The sequence below is a fragment of the Lepidothrix coronata genome, unplaced genomic scaffold (genome assembly GCF_001604755.1).
Source record: "Lepidothrix coronata isolate B3197 unplaced genomic scaffold, Lepidothrix_coronata-1.0 Scaffold19, whole genome shotgun sequence".
NCBI classification, from domain to species: Eukaryota; Metazoa; Chordata; class Aves; order Passeriformes; family Pipridae; genus Lepidothrix; species Lepidothrix coronata.
Genome location: NW_016690199.1, coordinates 7,491,490 through 7,506,682, shown reverse-complemented (window position 1 = coordinate 7,506,682; position 15,193 = coordinate 7,491,490). Strand labels below are relative to the sequence as shown.

At 36.8% G+C, this 15,193-nt stretch overlaps 1 protein-coding gene across 1 annotated transcript in view; it reads right to left on the bottom strand.

The window, feature by feature from the left end:
- Positions 1-1,691: 1,691 nt before the first annotated feature.
- SETD3 (SET domain containing 3) overlaps positions 1,692-15,193 on the bottom strand; it is a 39,348-nt gene continuing 25,846 nt past the window's right edge. The window contains exons 7-12 of the mRNA XM_017807424.1: positions 14,658-14,786; positions 10,514-10,588; positions 7,648-7,814; positions 6,912-6,997; positions 5,085-5,245; positions 1,692-4,491 (exon numbers count right to left, since the gene is read on the bottom strand). Coding sequence (XP_017662913.1) covers positions 4,048-4,491; positions 5,085-5,245; positions 6,912-6,997; positions 7,648-7,814; positions 10,514-10,588; positions 14,658-14,786 — 1,062 coding nt within the window. The 3' untranslated portion in view covers positions 1,692-4,047. The remainder of the gene's footprint in view (positions 4,492-5,084; positions 5,246-6,911; positions 6,998-7,647; positions 7,815-10,513; positions 10,589-14,657; positions 14,787-15,193) is intronic.

Genomic DNA, 15,193 nt, shown 5'->3' with positions numbered 1-15,193 from the left:
GCAAGGCAGCAGCCACTGACATCTGCTCTTTGCTGCCAGGTCAGCACAACACAACAGTTTGCAATCTGTATGTTTTCACCAGTTCCTAGGGGAAGTGAAGCCCTTGTCTAATTGTGAAATCAAAATCTCACAGTAATTACAGAACTAACTGGAGATGCTTTTACTCTAGAACACTCACTGAAATAATTCCTAAAGTTCATATTCTTCAGAACAGCAACCTCTGCCTCCCAGACAAGCTAGCTGCTGTTCACTTGTCCAGCTCTTATCTTCCACTTCAGAAAGGACATCTCCTTGCTTTCCTTCCCTATCTAGCTTAATCTTCCATGATTAAAAATGACACCAGGTCCAGAAACCAGGACCATTTGTGGTTTTTTTTTTCTTAATTATGGATTAAGATTTATTTTTTTTTATTTTAGCTGAAAAATCCTCCACATGGTTTCCAAACTTGTGGCATTTGTTAGGAAATAGATGTAGAAACTGAGAAAAGCTAAGAAAGCTCTTCTAACCATGAGTCACCAATTTAATGTGCTGTACTTTGCACAGCACACAATGCATACAAAGAAGAAAACATGATAGAAACTATTAAATATAGATGGTAATTATGTGAAAATCATGTGGTCATATCTGACTTCAATAAGGATCAGTTAAAAATCTTCTAGAGAAAAAGGGATGGGTATTGCTTCATCAGATAAATTCGGCAGAGCATGTTTTTTCCTGAAAACTCCTGTCTGGCACAGAGTACAAGAAATAGTTGGACTGACTATCAGTCCATAAAATCACAAAAGAGCAGTGGATTTTGGGAGCACTTTTCTTGTGTCTGACTGAAAATATTTCAAATAATGTTTCATAATTACTTTGCATGTCTTTCTATAAAATAAGAGTGGATGGAAGGGACAGCAGCAGACATTAAATCCTGTTTCTAAACATGTGAAATAGAAAAGTCTGTGTAACCTAAATCTTCCAGAGTACCACTGAATCATGGAGGTTTCATGACTCCATGATGATCATTCCTCTCTAAAGGCAAATTAGCCTCAAGAAGACAGTCACTGTTGAGTTGCACAGATTTTCTGCACATACCATCTTTTAATGATGTTCAAAGGAAGGAATACTTATTCTAGCCAAGAACATAGACCATCTCACCTCCACAGTCAGAAGGCTCTCATTTCTCCCTCACTGATGACAGCACTTAAGCTAAGGTTGCATTTACAATTTACAAACATTTTTCAGAGTGGAGGTTGTTGCTCAATTTTGTATATTTGACTTTATCAACAGAGGGATATGGACACCATCTCACATACAGAGCCAAACTAGTTATAGGTTGTTAGGGAAACGACTTATCAGTAGGTAGGTTCATGTAAAATTCAAAAGGTTTTTTTTTCCCCTGTTTTGCTTTTGGAGAACAGTCCGAGAAATCCAAGTGATGTCTTTCTTACAGGAATACTTTAGATAGCTAAACAGAAGCAAGATTTGGCATTTAGCCTGGGATTAGTGTGAACAGCCTCTTAACCAAACAGTATGAAGAAAGTTAACTTTAAAATGCTTTGAAAGGTCTGTTTTCATGACAGATGGTAATAAGGGCTCATCAGTGCCAATTTTTTTTTGTTTCCACCTCAGTTTTCAAAAGCTTAAGTTTTAGGTTAGTGCTTCTGAGGAACCATCACATGCATAGAGGAAAAATGCAAATTACAAAATTAGATTACGCACTATTTTTATTGTGTGTAACATATTTTTCTAAGTAACACTAACAAATGAAAAGTAAGAATTTGACCATGCATTCAATAGAACACTTTCCCTTTCTGTTTACTAGAATATTTTTCTTCCCCCCTACCCCCCCCAGCTATTTCTCCTTTAATCTTTATCTGTATACCTGAACAGGTATTCCTCTTCCCACGGACCCCAAAAGATACAGCAGTCAGTAGCAGGTAGAGGTTTTGGTTGTATAATACACTCACTAGTGAAGACATGGTAGAACTATATTTTATTCAAGAAAACCCACACATTCTGTCCTGTGGTGACCACAGGCTTTGCTAAGCCATAGATATTAGCAAATACTGGAACAAAATACAGTGTATCAGATTGAATCAAAGCATTTAAATTCTGAATTACAGTTATAATTTTCAGGGAAGGCTAGTTTCAGAATTGCATCATAATATCTAGTACAATGTTGTGCAATGTAAGTGGCAGAAACAGAAATGGAATATTGGTCCTAATAAAAACCAAAATGTAATGACTTCTGTATGACATTTAAATTGTCAAGACAACAATTTATAACATTCTACCAAAGGCAGCATATAGTTACAAAAATACTGGTCCAGCATCTTGTTAGTGATGAAGCAATATCCAAGGTGCAATGGCAACGTGCCATTCTTAGTGAAATATTTTTTAAAAAACTATTTTTTCTATTTTCCCCACACTGATACTAGCTGAACACCAGAACTGCTATGACAACCTGAAAGTCACTACTTACACGTGTATTGCACCAAAGATTGATGCAAAAGCACATTTTCCAAGTTGCAGTATAAGAGAAGCAAAATCTAATAAAACTATGAATATGCCAAAAGAGATTTTACTGCAACCGATCTTGGATGAGAAGTTCGCAACCTCTACTGAGCTTTGAACAACTGTCCAAGCTTTCCATTCTATCCATTATCGTGAACTTAAGGATACAAAGGCAAAAGACAAAGTCCTTAATATTGAGAACAGAATTAAATCACTTTATACTCCTCTAAATTCACCAACAAAATAAAAATATTCCACCCTCCTCTCCTCCCAATACCCAGGTAATTTCAAAGTCAAGCCTTGGAATCACCCTTGTTCTGATATTGCACAGTGCTAGGGTTGTATTGTTTCCACCGAGAAGTTAAAACATACAGTAAGAGGGTGACCAAAACTGCTGGTGACAGTAGACCTGCTTAACCTGTGGAGGTATCCCAAGAAATGTGCATCAGATGAAGACAATCTAAATGGCAAAGCTCAAGGCATACTTGGCTGAGTCTGGACTTGGGCCAAAATTACATCAGCCTGCTTGCCATTTCCTTTGAGAAAGCAGTATCAATTAATATCTTAACCAAAAGACAAAGCTGAGTAAGATCAGGTAACCATGTCACATTCAGTGTTACATCCTACACCACAGAAATGAAGGAGTAGCAGACAGGAATATTAATAATATTTTCCTTTTAATAATGGTTTAGTCAAAAGTGTAGCTTTGAAAATCTCTAGCTAGTTGTGAAAATCTGAAGAAGCTGGGAAGCGACCTCACTTTGATGAGTACAGTTTAAAGCTGTGGCTTGGCCTATCTGTTTTCAAAATCTCCAGAAGCTCTGCCAACCTTGTAAATAAAAAGTACTGCCTGGAAATAAAAAGTAGTCAGCCTTTAAAAGTTGGTGAATGTTGTACTGTAGCAGCCTAACTCTGACTGAAGAAGATGAGATACTTTTATACAGTAAACAGAAGAGAAAGTAAACTGAAATCTTCAGAGATCACTTAAAGTGTATACAGTTTGGATTCTCATCAACATTTAAAACTACCAATCATAAGGTTGCCACCTTACCTTTTTCTGGACTGGCACACCTGATTTTAAACAGGTTTTCCTCCAGTCTCCCAAGTTTCTGATCCTCTCATCCAGTTTTCTGCTGTAATGCTCTCCCACCTTCATGCTGAATACCGAGTCAGTCCTGCCTTCTGCTTTTCTTGGCAGGAGGCAGTGCAAGCTTTTAATTTCGGTAGTCAGAGTGACAGAACAACAAACGCACAGCAGATAGAAGAGCTTAATTCTTCCCCAGGAAGAAAATACATTTGGTTCAACAAAGGGCTGCAAAATCTTCCAAAGGCACCTCTTTCCCCAGTTTTTGCCTGAAAGCAAGATGGCAATCTTAACTGAAAAGGGATGCTAAATCTTTTAAATAACTTAAAATTCAATTTTATATAAAGCAGCAAAACCATTTTTCTCTGCAGAAAGAGAAATGTTAACAAAGAAACACACCAACATAAATGCACTGTTCATAAACTTCAGCTAGTTTAATTTCACAAGAAAGTAAAATTTTAGGACTATTCTTTAACCTCATCATTACTTTCTGAAGAAGATTCTTTGGCAGCTTCAGTCCCTCTGTTGCTTTTCTCTTTATTTAGATTTTCACTTTCAGATTTGGTCCCATTAAATAGAGAGTTTTCACTGTTTACAAACCCATTCTCTGTGACTTCAGCATCAATGGCTTCATCAATCTTTAAGTCCCCTTGCTCTTCCACATCTTCTAGGTTTCTCAGGACAATAGGGAGTCTAGAGTCTGCCACAGTGTTCTCCAACAAGGCAATATTGCTCTCTTCATACTTAGGAAGCGGAGCTCCATCTGCCATTTGTTTGGTATAATACTCTCGGCTGGCAGCTGCACTCTTCACTGCTTTCTCCAAGATCTCTTTTTCACCCAAGCGCAATTTGATAGCCATGACCGCATGTGGAGTAAGGTCATGAGTCTCCAAGAAGGACTTATCACCCTGTTAGGAAAAAAAAAAGCAGGTTTGTTAGTAACAACCAACACAGTAAAACAACACTTCACCTTTCCTCTCTTTCTGTTAACAGTGACACCAGGATTTCCAGGCTGAGACAAATGGACATGAGGGGGTCTGCAAGGAGTCCCAGTCAAATTTGTCATGAATTCTTAAAGAAGCCCAAAATTTCTCTCCATAAATCAGTCTGCATAACAAGCGAAGTCAGGTGACTTCACAAATATATGCAACATGTAGGTTCACTTATACACTTGCAATAGTAGTGCATTTCTTTGCAGACTGTAGAATGCAACTCCAGACAACAAGTTGAAACTGATTCCCCATCTTATTTGCAGAGAAAAAAGCAGGTAGTCTCTATTTGGAGAATCAAAGAAAAAATACATTAACAAAATTACATTAACAAAATTTTCTTTTTTGCAATCTTATTTGATTTTCCTTAGATAATGCAAAACTGTTTCTACACTTTAAAAAGTACAGAATGAATTATGTACTAACATTCAGATTGAAGTTTGCAAAGACAAGATGAAGGACAGAACACAGAACAGTTCAGACACTTAAATTACACATAATGATGACTTTACCTCCACAGTTGTTTTATAGGTCTTCAAAAGAAGGGATGCTCTGGCTTCTAGGAATGTCCAAAGTTTAACTTCATTGTCCCAGCTAACAGGAAACTCAGAGTTGCCCAAAGTGAAGATTTTGTCAATGGCATGCTCACCTATCAAGTGTTCCTTCAGCTCTTCTACAATAAGTACAAAACCAATCTGTTAAAAAACAATCTGCTTTGAGCAGCTAACAAAAAATAATCCTCTCCTCAAATAAGAATTATCAGATATGCTGGCTATTTCTAGGGTTTGGCTCAAAGAGACAACTGAAAGTCTTGAGGTCAGCAGAAAATCGGCATTCTGCTCCACTTGGAAATAAAGATACTTTATAAATCACAGCCTCTCATACACAGCAGAAGCCTGTGACAGTGAGATGGAATGTTCTGTAAAATACTTGATAAACAAAAGGGACTAAATATTTAAAGAGTTCAGTGAACTTTTTGATAATAAAAGGAACAGGCCAAAGAGCATGTAAAAAGCAGTGGAATTAATTTTCCTATTGTTTTGGTAATCTTTTTCAGTAGCAGAAACTTCCTACAGGTGGTCAGAAAAGACATCCATCAAACCTCACACAGAGCAGAAAACATTTAATCAGCTCCTTGACATTAGACAAATTCCATTAATCTTTCAATTAATAAATTTCACTCCTGCAAAGCAGTTACCACAAACTTCACTAAGAGCTTGCATGTAGGTTCTTGGTATTTTCTTATACAGTATTTAAGACATAAGAATAATCTGAGCACAATCATATACCAGAGAAATGCAATTAAAATGTTCACTGGATATATTTTCCTCTCGAAGCCAAAATTCACTTCCTCATCAGCATCCTAAAATTTTCTTTACTTGAGTTTACTTCCCAGAACTGTCAGGCAATTGGAATAGATGACTATTGTAGCTCCCTTCCAAATGAACTATTCTAATATATTCTAATTTCTTTATAAGTTCTAAAAAATGAATGACAGGAGCAACTGAAGACATGACACTAAATAAGGTATGCTGGTTTTATTAAAGAAAGCAAATAGAGCACATGCAAAAACTCAACAACTTCAGTATTCCTACTGGTACTAAAATCCACATCACCTGCACAGTTTCCCTAACTGCAAGAGAACTCTCTCTCTATCATGACAAACTCTCTCACTGTCAAAGCTACATCTAACCAGCAAGCAGCCATTATGACTATTATGCACAAATTAGGTGAATATTTATTAATTGTACACATATTTTTACCCCACAAAAAAAAGTAACATGAGTACAAAGTACTCTGCAAACAGTACAAATACAGTTTGCAAATACAGAAATTGGTTTTAAATTAAGAATTACCAAAATACTGAAAATACTCAACTTTGAAATGTCTCTTCCATATTTCTCCTACAGTACAGAATATTCCAATTCCATACTTAAATGCTTCCAGCAGTGATGGCTAATATGCTATGATTTTAAGCATGTAAACCCCTAGGCCTTGCATGATCTTGTTCCGTGAACTATTTTGAAACCTAAGAACTAGAGATCAAGCTTGAAAGCTCACTCATTCACAACAGCCTGGGAGATTAAAAGAAATAAAAAATTGTATCATCTCATGCTTTAGGAGTTACTGAAATATTCCCTCAGAAAGCATAGCTAAAAATTGGGTTTCTCACTAGCTTATAGATTCCTTTTTAACTTAAACTCCTCAACTTTTCCGATCTTCTAGCTTAATGTTTTATATAAATGTCTATCAATTTCTGGGCTAACAAAAAAAAACAACCAAAAAAACCCCCACAACAAGACAAACATAAATTAGGTTATCTTCATAAAACATCCTACCTTCACTCATACAAAACACTCGAAGAAAAGCCAAAAGCTGGGCAGAGATTGCAGGCTCAGTGGCGTGCAAGGCAAAAACACTAGAACTAATAAAAGAAATAATCATACAACAACATTGAATGCAAGTTAAATTGTCATATCTTTGAACTTATTTCAACATAAAAGACCTTAAAGTAAATGTACTGTTACAAAAGTAACTTTAAAAAAAAAGTAGGTAATACTAGTTCAAACTGAAAAGCTTCCCTAACCTGGGAAATTGAAAAGAAAAGAAATTTCTGAAAAGAATAATTATCTCTACAATTTTACACTTAAAATTATTTTACACAGCTTTCATAATAAATTCATGAAAATGCAATGTTTCATGTCTGCTGCTCCTAATAGTACCCTCTGGACTGAAAAGACTAAAGGAAAATGCTGTGATTCACATACTGTAGTATGTCTGCAAGGGATAGAAAAGAAAGAAAAACCACAGATTGCTTCAAATTAATCCTTCCTCTGTTTTTGTTAAAATGGTTATTAAAGCAAAGGCTTTTTTCCTTATATATGGTTAAAATTAGATGATAATATAGCTCAGAGAACTTCTGTAAATATTATTACAATAACTTTAATTTGCTATACAAACAGGAGAAATATTACACCTAAGAAAACTATCACAGAACAGTCTTATATATGCTCTACTGGACACTATATACCTTGGAAACGTTTTAAAAAACCCATGGCATTGTGTTTTACTTACGTTGGGATACCAGCACGAGCTAAGACCTCTGCCTTCATAGCATACAGCCTGTCACTTTTACTCACGCCAAGCTTTATTTTCACTCTGTCATGTGAATTATTATCAAAGAAAAAACCACTGTGGATCACAAATTCAGCGTTTGACCGAGTGCCATAAAAAATGTAAATCTAGAAGGATGAAAAGAGAAGTGAAGGGACAGGAAAAAAGCTTAAGATCAGCTCACAAAACTGACATAATTTGAAAGTTATTTCCCAAAAGAGTTACTATTCTGAGTACAAGGTATATTTGGTTATATAAAGAAACATGCTTTGTTTTCTGGTATCGATACAAATGGTGTATATAGTGTGGCAATTATACTTTAGAGGTAGATTTAAACATATCCACGTAACAGAGACTTTGAGAGAAGTTCTTATTCTATACTTTAAAATAAAAATGATTTGTTTTCTCATGCTGTCATAAAGTATCAGTATATGGAAATAAGCTTTCAAAGGTCCTATGCCTTATAAAGGCTAAAAAAATAAAAGACAAGGAAGGCCCCTTAAAAGAAATGGTGTTTCTGGAGTCATTTTCCCCAACCAAATGTCCACCCAAAGGAGTAACCTATACTGCTGATGGATCAACTTTGCTTTCATTTTAATGTTACCTTAAGCTATGGATATACCACAGCGTATCATACAGAGAGATCTGAGCTCTGTTCAGGCAGCACTTATTTTTGCCTTTTACTCTGAACTCTTTTATCTAAAGCATACAGGTTACATTATTTCACATTAAAAAAGAAGTTCCTAAATATAACCTGCAGAATGTGTTTAACTCAGGGCTAGGCTGTATGAAGTGCATGCATGGGACTAGAGGTCAGAGTAGCAATTGTCTTCTCTCACATCAAGAGGATATTTTCCCACTTCTGTTTGATAACAGAATTGTCAATTAGAAAAGGAAGTTTCAACAGTTACAGAACTCCTTTCTGAACCTCAGGGTACAGCAACGCTCTGGATGCCTGCAAGCTTCCATTCCTCTCTAGCTGACAGGGAAAGGCACAGTGCTCTCTAAAGGGCTCAATAACAGCAATGATGCCATTTACTTTCTTTGTTTTCAATTTTATATTAGAACTATTTATCCTAAGCACTAAATGCTTAAGGATGATATTAAATTATAGTAAACATCATACTGTAACACACTCATATGATGAACACGTGACCTGCCCAGGCATATTAAGGCAGTGGCTAAGGAAAGAGATGCTAACCCTCTCACATTTTAAAACTAATGTGATACATCTCATATTAAACTAAAAGTCACATATCATGTGTAGATTATACAGTATACTCTTATGCCCTGTGACTGTTTTGGAAAAAAATCCAATTAAACAGAATGAGACAGTTGCTTTATTTCAGGCCAGTGTTTGATAGATTCTGTGGACTTTACTGTCTCACATTTTTTAGTAGTAAAAGCATGGATCATACACTCTTCCTGCTGAAACTGTAAGAAATAACATCTGTACAGTATATTAAAGGACTGAAGCATTATATAATTACAGTGCTTTAATGATGTCACTAACAGTTAAGGTTTGCCAGAAATTTAAAAAAAAACAACTCTGATAAATAGCAGACAAAGTGAAACTACTAAAATAAAATTGAAATAGAGGAAGCCTCTATAATCGAAATGGAGAGACCGGCCAGAACAGCTATATGCCATTGCCAGCTGTGGAAAATTATAAATTGGATCACTTCTGGAAAAACTGTGGACCCCTTTTAACTCACCACACCACTGCTGGAAAAAAACAGCAAATATTTGACTACCATAACAAATTCTGAGAGCAAAAATACACAATCACTGTAAACCCCAGCATAGCAATGCGGATAAATATACCTCTGGAAAGACACATTAAAAAAAAATTCCAGACACTTCCTTGCTAAAAAAGGTAACAATTCGTAAGAAAAACAAAACCCAAAATACTATAAATTGTAAGACTGGCAAGATTATACAGTAAATGTAATAACTCAGAGGCTGAGTTATAAAGCATTTCAGGATGTTTCATAGACAAAGCCTTTGTCTGGCCATGCCGACTGCAGTTGCTCAAGCAGTAGGAAAAAAAGGAGTGCTACTACACTTGAGGGTTTAGGCTGGCTGCTGACACAGCACAGGAGATTTCCTACACTCCTGAAACCACTGTCTTCAGCGCATCACTAGTTTGAACACTTGTTTTTGTTTCTTAGCAGTTCTGATCAAAATACTGGATTCTGAACTGTTCCATGCATCTTTACAAGACTCTCCCTGTATTTCAGGGTGAAGAGGTAAAGGCATGCATGCCTGTGTGAGAGGGAGGGAGTATATTTTTAGGTCATTTCTCATTTTCACTAAGCACGACAATGACAACATGGGTAAAATGACTGGCAACTCTACTGCATTTTGCCTCTTAAATGAATGAACACTAACAAGAAACAAGCCAATAAGATTGTTAAGAAAGACTCTACAATCCACTATTGCAGACAAAGTGCTGCTCCAAATCTAAAAAATATTTATCTTTGGTCCTTTGCATATGGCCTTTTATTAAGCTCCTCCAGAATATCAAGCCTGATGCCTGTGTATGTGCACTTACCAGTGATTAAATATTTCAACTAGTTCTCTAAAATATGAGGAATCAAACTCTCCTATAGTTGGGGTCTACCAAGTGATAGAAACTATTTTATTCTGAAAAATGTACACTTGTTTAGTTTGGTACTATTTTCACACAGAATTAGCTCAGCATATTAAAATGCAAATGTAGCGGGGTTTAACCCACACCACTCTATTATCAAAATTTTGTAGGGAGTTACGAAGTGTCCACAGAACTTAATGAAAGAACAATTATGTAGATAACTGTTCACACTACCTGTTCTCCAGCCTTGAAATCCTGAAGTGCCACACATTCACACCGGTCATCTTCTAGATTGTAGCCTGTAGTGATCTATCCAAGGAAAGAGTGGCAAAAGCACTTTTAGCATTTTATATTTGTCTCTCCCAGCATCGACAAAATTTCGTATTGGAAATAGATATTAACAACAGAAATTGCATACATTTCTTTCTCTGCATGACAGAATACAGCTGGTAGTGTTGGCTTTACAACTCCTGAGCAATCTTCGCATTAAAGGAAATAACCTACCTGAAGTGAGCAGAAGGCTCTGAGGGAAGTAGCCTCCATAGGCCACAAAGTGCCATGCTAAAGCCAGCAGCTTGTTATAAAGTTCTGGAGCTTTCAGTCATTCCCATGAGGCCCAAGGGAGCAAGGCACTGACAGCTCTATATGCTGTGCTTTATCCTTCAACTGCCAACACATTTTTGATCTCTCAATGAAAAAGGATTAGATAACTATGGATCTTTAGGGGATACAATCTTCAGAGAATTATAATTTACTTGAAAATAATCCCTTTATCTAAAAGTTAAGTAATATCCTTAAAATGCTAAAAGGATTTTTGTGATGGTAGCAGGCAATGGAAGAGGATAAACTCTCTTAACAAACCTGTATTTTTCCAAAAACAATTACTAAACTGTAAAGGGGTCGCACTAACAAGTAAAGTTATCCTAAAAACGAAATATTTTTATAAAGTGACAAACAACACATTTTTGAATATTATTGCCAAAGATGCAGCCACAGGATGGAACACAAGCTGCTGAAAAATCAGAGAGCAACTTTTATGGTGGGTAGTCTGAATTCAGCACTGACAGAGCTAACTTATGGAAAAATATGCTCTGGGCCTGGGGAAAAACCAGGAAGAAGCCAAAGATTCTCTCCCAGCCTTTGAAAATGAAAACATACTTTTTTTGTAAGCTGGCTGATGTGAGCTGCAGTATACCCTGATTCCCATCTTGGATGCAGCTTGTCCAAAGACAGAACTCTACAGATTATATTGAAAGCCTGGTTGATGGCTTACACATTAATAGTTTCGCACTGCTTGCATCATCAAATGGGCACTTGTCAGCCAAAACAGCGCTTTCAAAGTGAGCCTGGGGAACTTGCCTCTGATGGAGCAAAGCCCAAATGGCAGCCCCAAGCACAGGCAGCCCAGCCCTGCAGACACCTGCGTGTGGGTGCCACCACTGCAGGTCCACCAATGGGTTCGTGGTATGTTGAGATCAGAAGAGACCATGAGAGTCATGCAATACAGTCCACTGAGAAACATAAGCTGTAGTACTTGAACACCTTCCATTCAAAAAAAGGAACTCTTGACCTATCCTGAAATTTTCTTATTGTGTAAACTCAATGAAATATTTCTGAATGTGAAAAGTCCATTCCAGTCCCTCGAAATGCTGGTGGAACAGGAGACTTTCACAGATTGGAGAAATTCCAGTATTTTAAGAGGAGCATTCTGTCAGTTTAAGCATGCTTCACTAGAGTACTGATTTTTTTTTTAAAATTTATTTTTGCCTTTAAAAAAAACCCAAAAAACAACAATGCACGAAACCCAGCAGCACTTCTGAAAGATTTTTCTACAAAGCATAATGGAGTGCTAGATTCTTATTTCCTCTTTCTTTTAATAGCAGTCACGTAAGAGAATTAACAGGGTGTTTACTTCTCTTCCCACATGATAGCTGACAAATTGCATCCCTTCAGTTTATTTCTGAAGCAGACTGATACATGAATTTCAAGTTGTATATAAAGCATGCAATAGTCTGCTTGGTCAGTGATTAAGGATGGACCCAGCCCAACAGGCAGAATGTAGCTTATTCAAAGCTCTGTCAGAACTGGTAATCAACCTCTGACTGTCAAAATACAATCCCACTAAAGAATAACAATGAGAAATGCAGGAAGACAACCATTTTGAAATAGTTCTTAGAGGCAGGTTGATCTAATTAATAGTGTCAGAGGCAACAAAAAGCTGGATGGACCTAGCTCCAGTTAAGATCCATAGAGCATTTTATTATCTAGATAATGGAAAGAGGCCTTTTGGAATAAAGCGAGAACAGGGACATACAGTAGCTGATTGACTCAAGAAGTATTTCAGGTCTACATTTGGAATAAAGTAGACAGGGGTGTGCATTCAGTGTCATCTTTTCTTACTGTCCTGCAATGAATAACGATTTCCTTCATGTATTTTAAAGGGTTGTGCTATGATTAGAGCTCAGTTCACCTTCATCCCACTCTACAATAATATAAACTACAATACAGACAGCTTACAGTTATCTTAGCAGTTTCCCCCCTCCCATTTCTAATAGTACATGGAACTAGCACACAACAAAAATTGTTTAGTAGCTTTTCTTAACCCATTCGTAATATTACAGTTTTCTATCCTTCCTAAATGTATATCCACTTAAACTATTTTCTGTAGAACTATGAAATAAATGACTGAAGTCTTTACATACGTACAAAACATTTAAGTTCAGCACAACCCCCCCTGTCCTTTAGGATACATTTCAGCATAAAAAAATGCTTCCAGTCCTGATCTACTACTGTATTAGCAAGTTTGGCTCCAGAGGCTGGCTCTATATCAAACCCATTGTTAAAGAGCATAATAAAAATAAAAATTACTTTATCAATTTAAATAGAAGTTTGAATGAGTAAAACAACATAAATAGCTGCTCTTTTAATATATGTTACTTAATTTTTTCCCTCTCAGAACCTTAATTCTCTTCCTCTTTCCTCTAATCCCAACTTTGAAGGCATTCATTAACAGTTGTCTAATGAATACAGACAAGTCTCTGCAAAAGCATCTGAAAGAGATGCCCAGCAGGAAAAGGGTACAGGAAGTACTGATGCTTGCAGCTACCACTTGTATTATAAAAACACACATTTCTAAATTTTAAGCAATTTTCTTTATACTGGAGACTCTCATATGAACTTTATTTCTAAATCAAAGCTGTGAGATTGCATAACAAATAGGCAGAGGCAAGAATCACTGTTAATGAACAACATCTAATCACCTTGCAATAAGGAAAAATAAATAAATAATAAACCCCAAACACTTGCAACTTCGTGGCCTAGCCTACCGTGCTGTAATTGGTACAGTCATAGTAACACTAAATTAGCTAAATGTCAAGTGAAAAACAAGTTGCTTTACAATTTATTTATTTAAAACAGGCTTTACTTATACCAACAACACTAACACATGCTGCTGTCCTAATGCTCGCGTAACTCTCCCACAAAAGAACCAGATTACTTGAACAGTATGGTCATATTCAGTGCTTACAATAAATAATACTATCTACTGAAAACACAAATAGAGGGTATGAATTTTGAACTGTATAAGAGCATGACTAAATAACATTGATAAGCCACCCTCTTCTGGGTTTCCTCACTTCAGCATTAACTGGCCTGTTAATGAAACCAGGAACTCATTTTCTGAACTGGTGCACGTAAGCCAAAATGTCAGCAGGTCTGACTTTCTATATACATATGTCACCTTTTAAATGTTTAATATGCCCTAAAGTAGTATTTTTGCATTTTGTTTCTTTGATGTACTAACAGATGTACTGTTTTTGTTGAACCAGGCTTTGTTCTTCATGTTGCCTTCTCCATAACAAGACTCTTTGGGCATGGTTAGGAGAGCAGGCAGTATTTCTTATTTGCAAATCTCTAACCACTTTCCCTAGTGGTAGCTACAAGAGGCAACCTCCATCAATGTCTGCTTTCTGTTCTCAGAACAAATCTGTCCAGTATTGTGAACCATTTTCAGCCCATCAAAAACAAAGGTCCATGTCAGGAGACTATTCAGGCTTGTCTGGAAAAAAAGGTATTAACAAAAACTTTTAAAAGTACATATAGGTATACAACATGCATATAAGACCTAACTTTACACAAGTATCCAATCACTTGAAAAGTTTTCTCTAGATGAACAAAGCTCTCCCTGAAAAGCTATCGTAAGACATTTGAGAAACCGACAAACCTTTCTTTCAGGTATTGGGTTTTTAGGGTCACTTGGGAAGAGAACATACCTGTGTTAAGAAGCATAATGCAAAATATTACTAAACTGTTCTACAGCACTTGAAATGCTTAATACTTAAGCCCTAAAGTCTTTCAGCAACACTGAAGAAATCCTTACCAGTCCATTAGTATGATTACACATGTCCCACAGAGGTATCAGAGCAAGTGTAACTCTGGAACCATCTTCTGTTGGAATCTGGTTCTGCCGTGTCATAACAGAGGAAACTGCCCATCTGCAAAAGTTAAAAACAGTAGATGGTCAATGTTCAAAACAGTAAAATAAGATTGGCCATAGTCCCACCTGAAGAAAGCATTTAGACTGGGAGTTTCCAAACTTAGTTTTATTAAAGATCACACTGACTACAGGCCCTATAAAGGCGATATAACTTGCAGGAAAAGCAGCAGCTCCCAGGTTTCCAAGACATGCACATAGACCAAATGCCCTCTTCTGTGCTGTTTGCAAGAGAACCTTCATACCTTCCACTGGTTCCGTTCCCCAACCAGGATCCACTCCTACATCACCTTCTGCTTCCCCAGCCCTTCACCGCACACGTATCTCCCACTACACACCCCAAACCTGGGGTCAGCTATTCCTGCAGGTTTCAGAGCAGTTCACTGCTCAGTAGCAGGAACTCTCATCTGTGTGTAGACTTT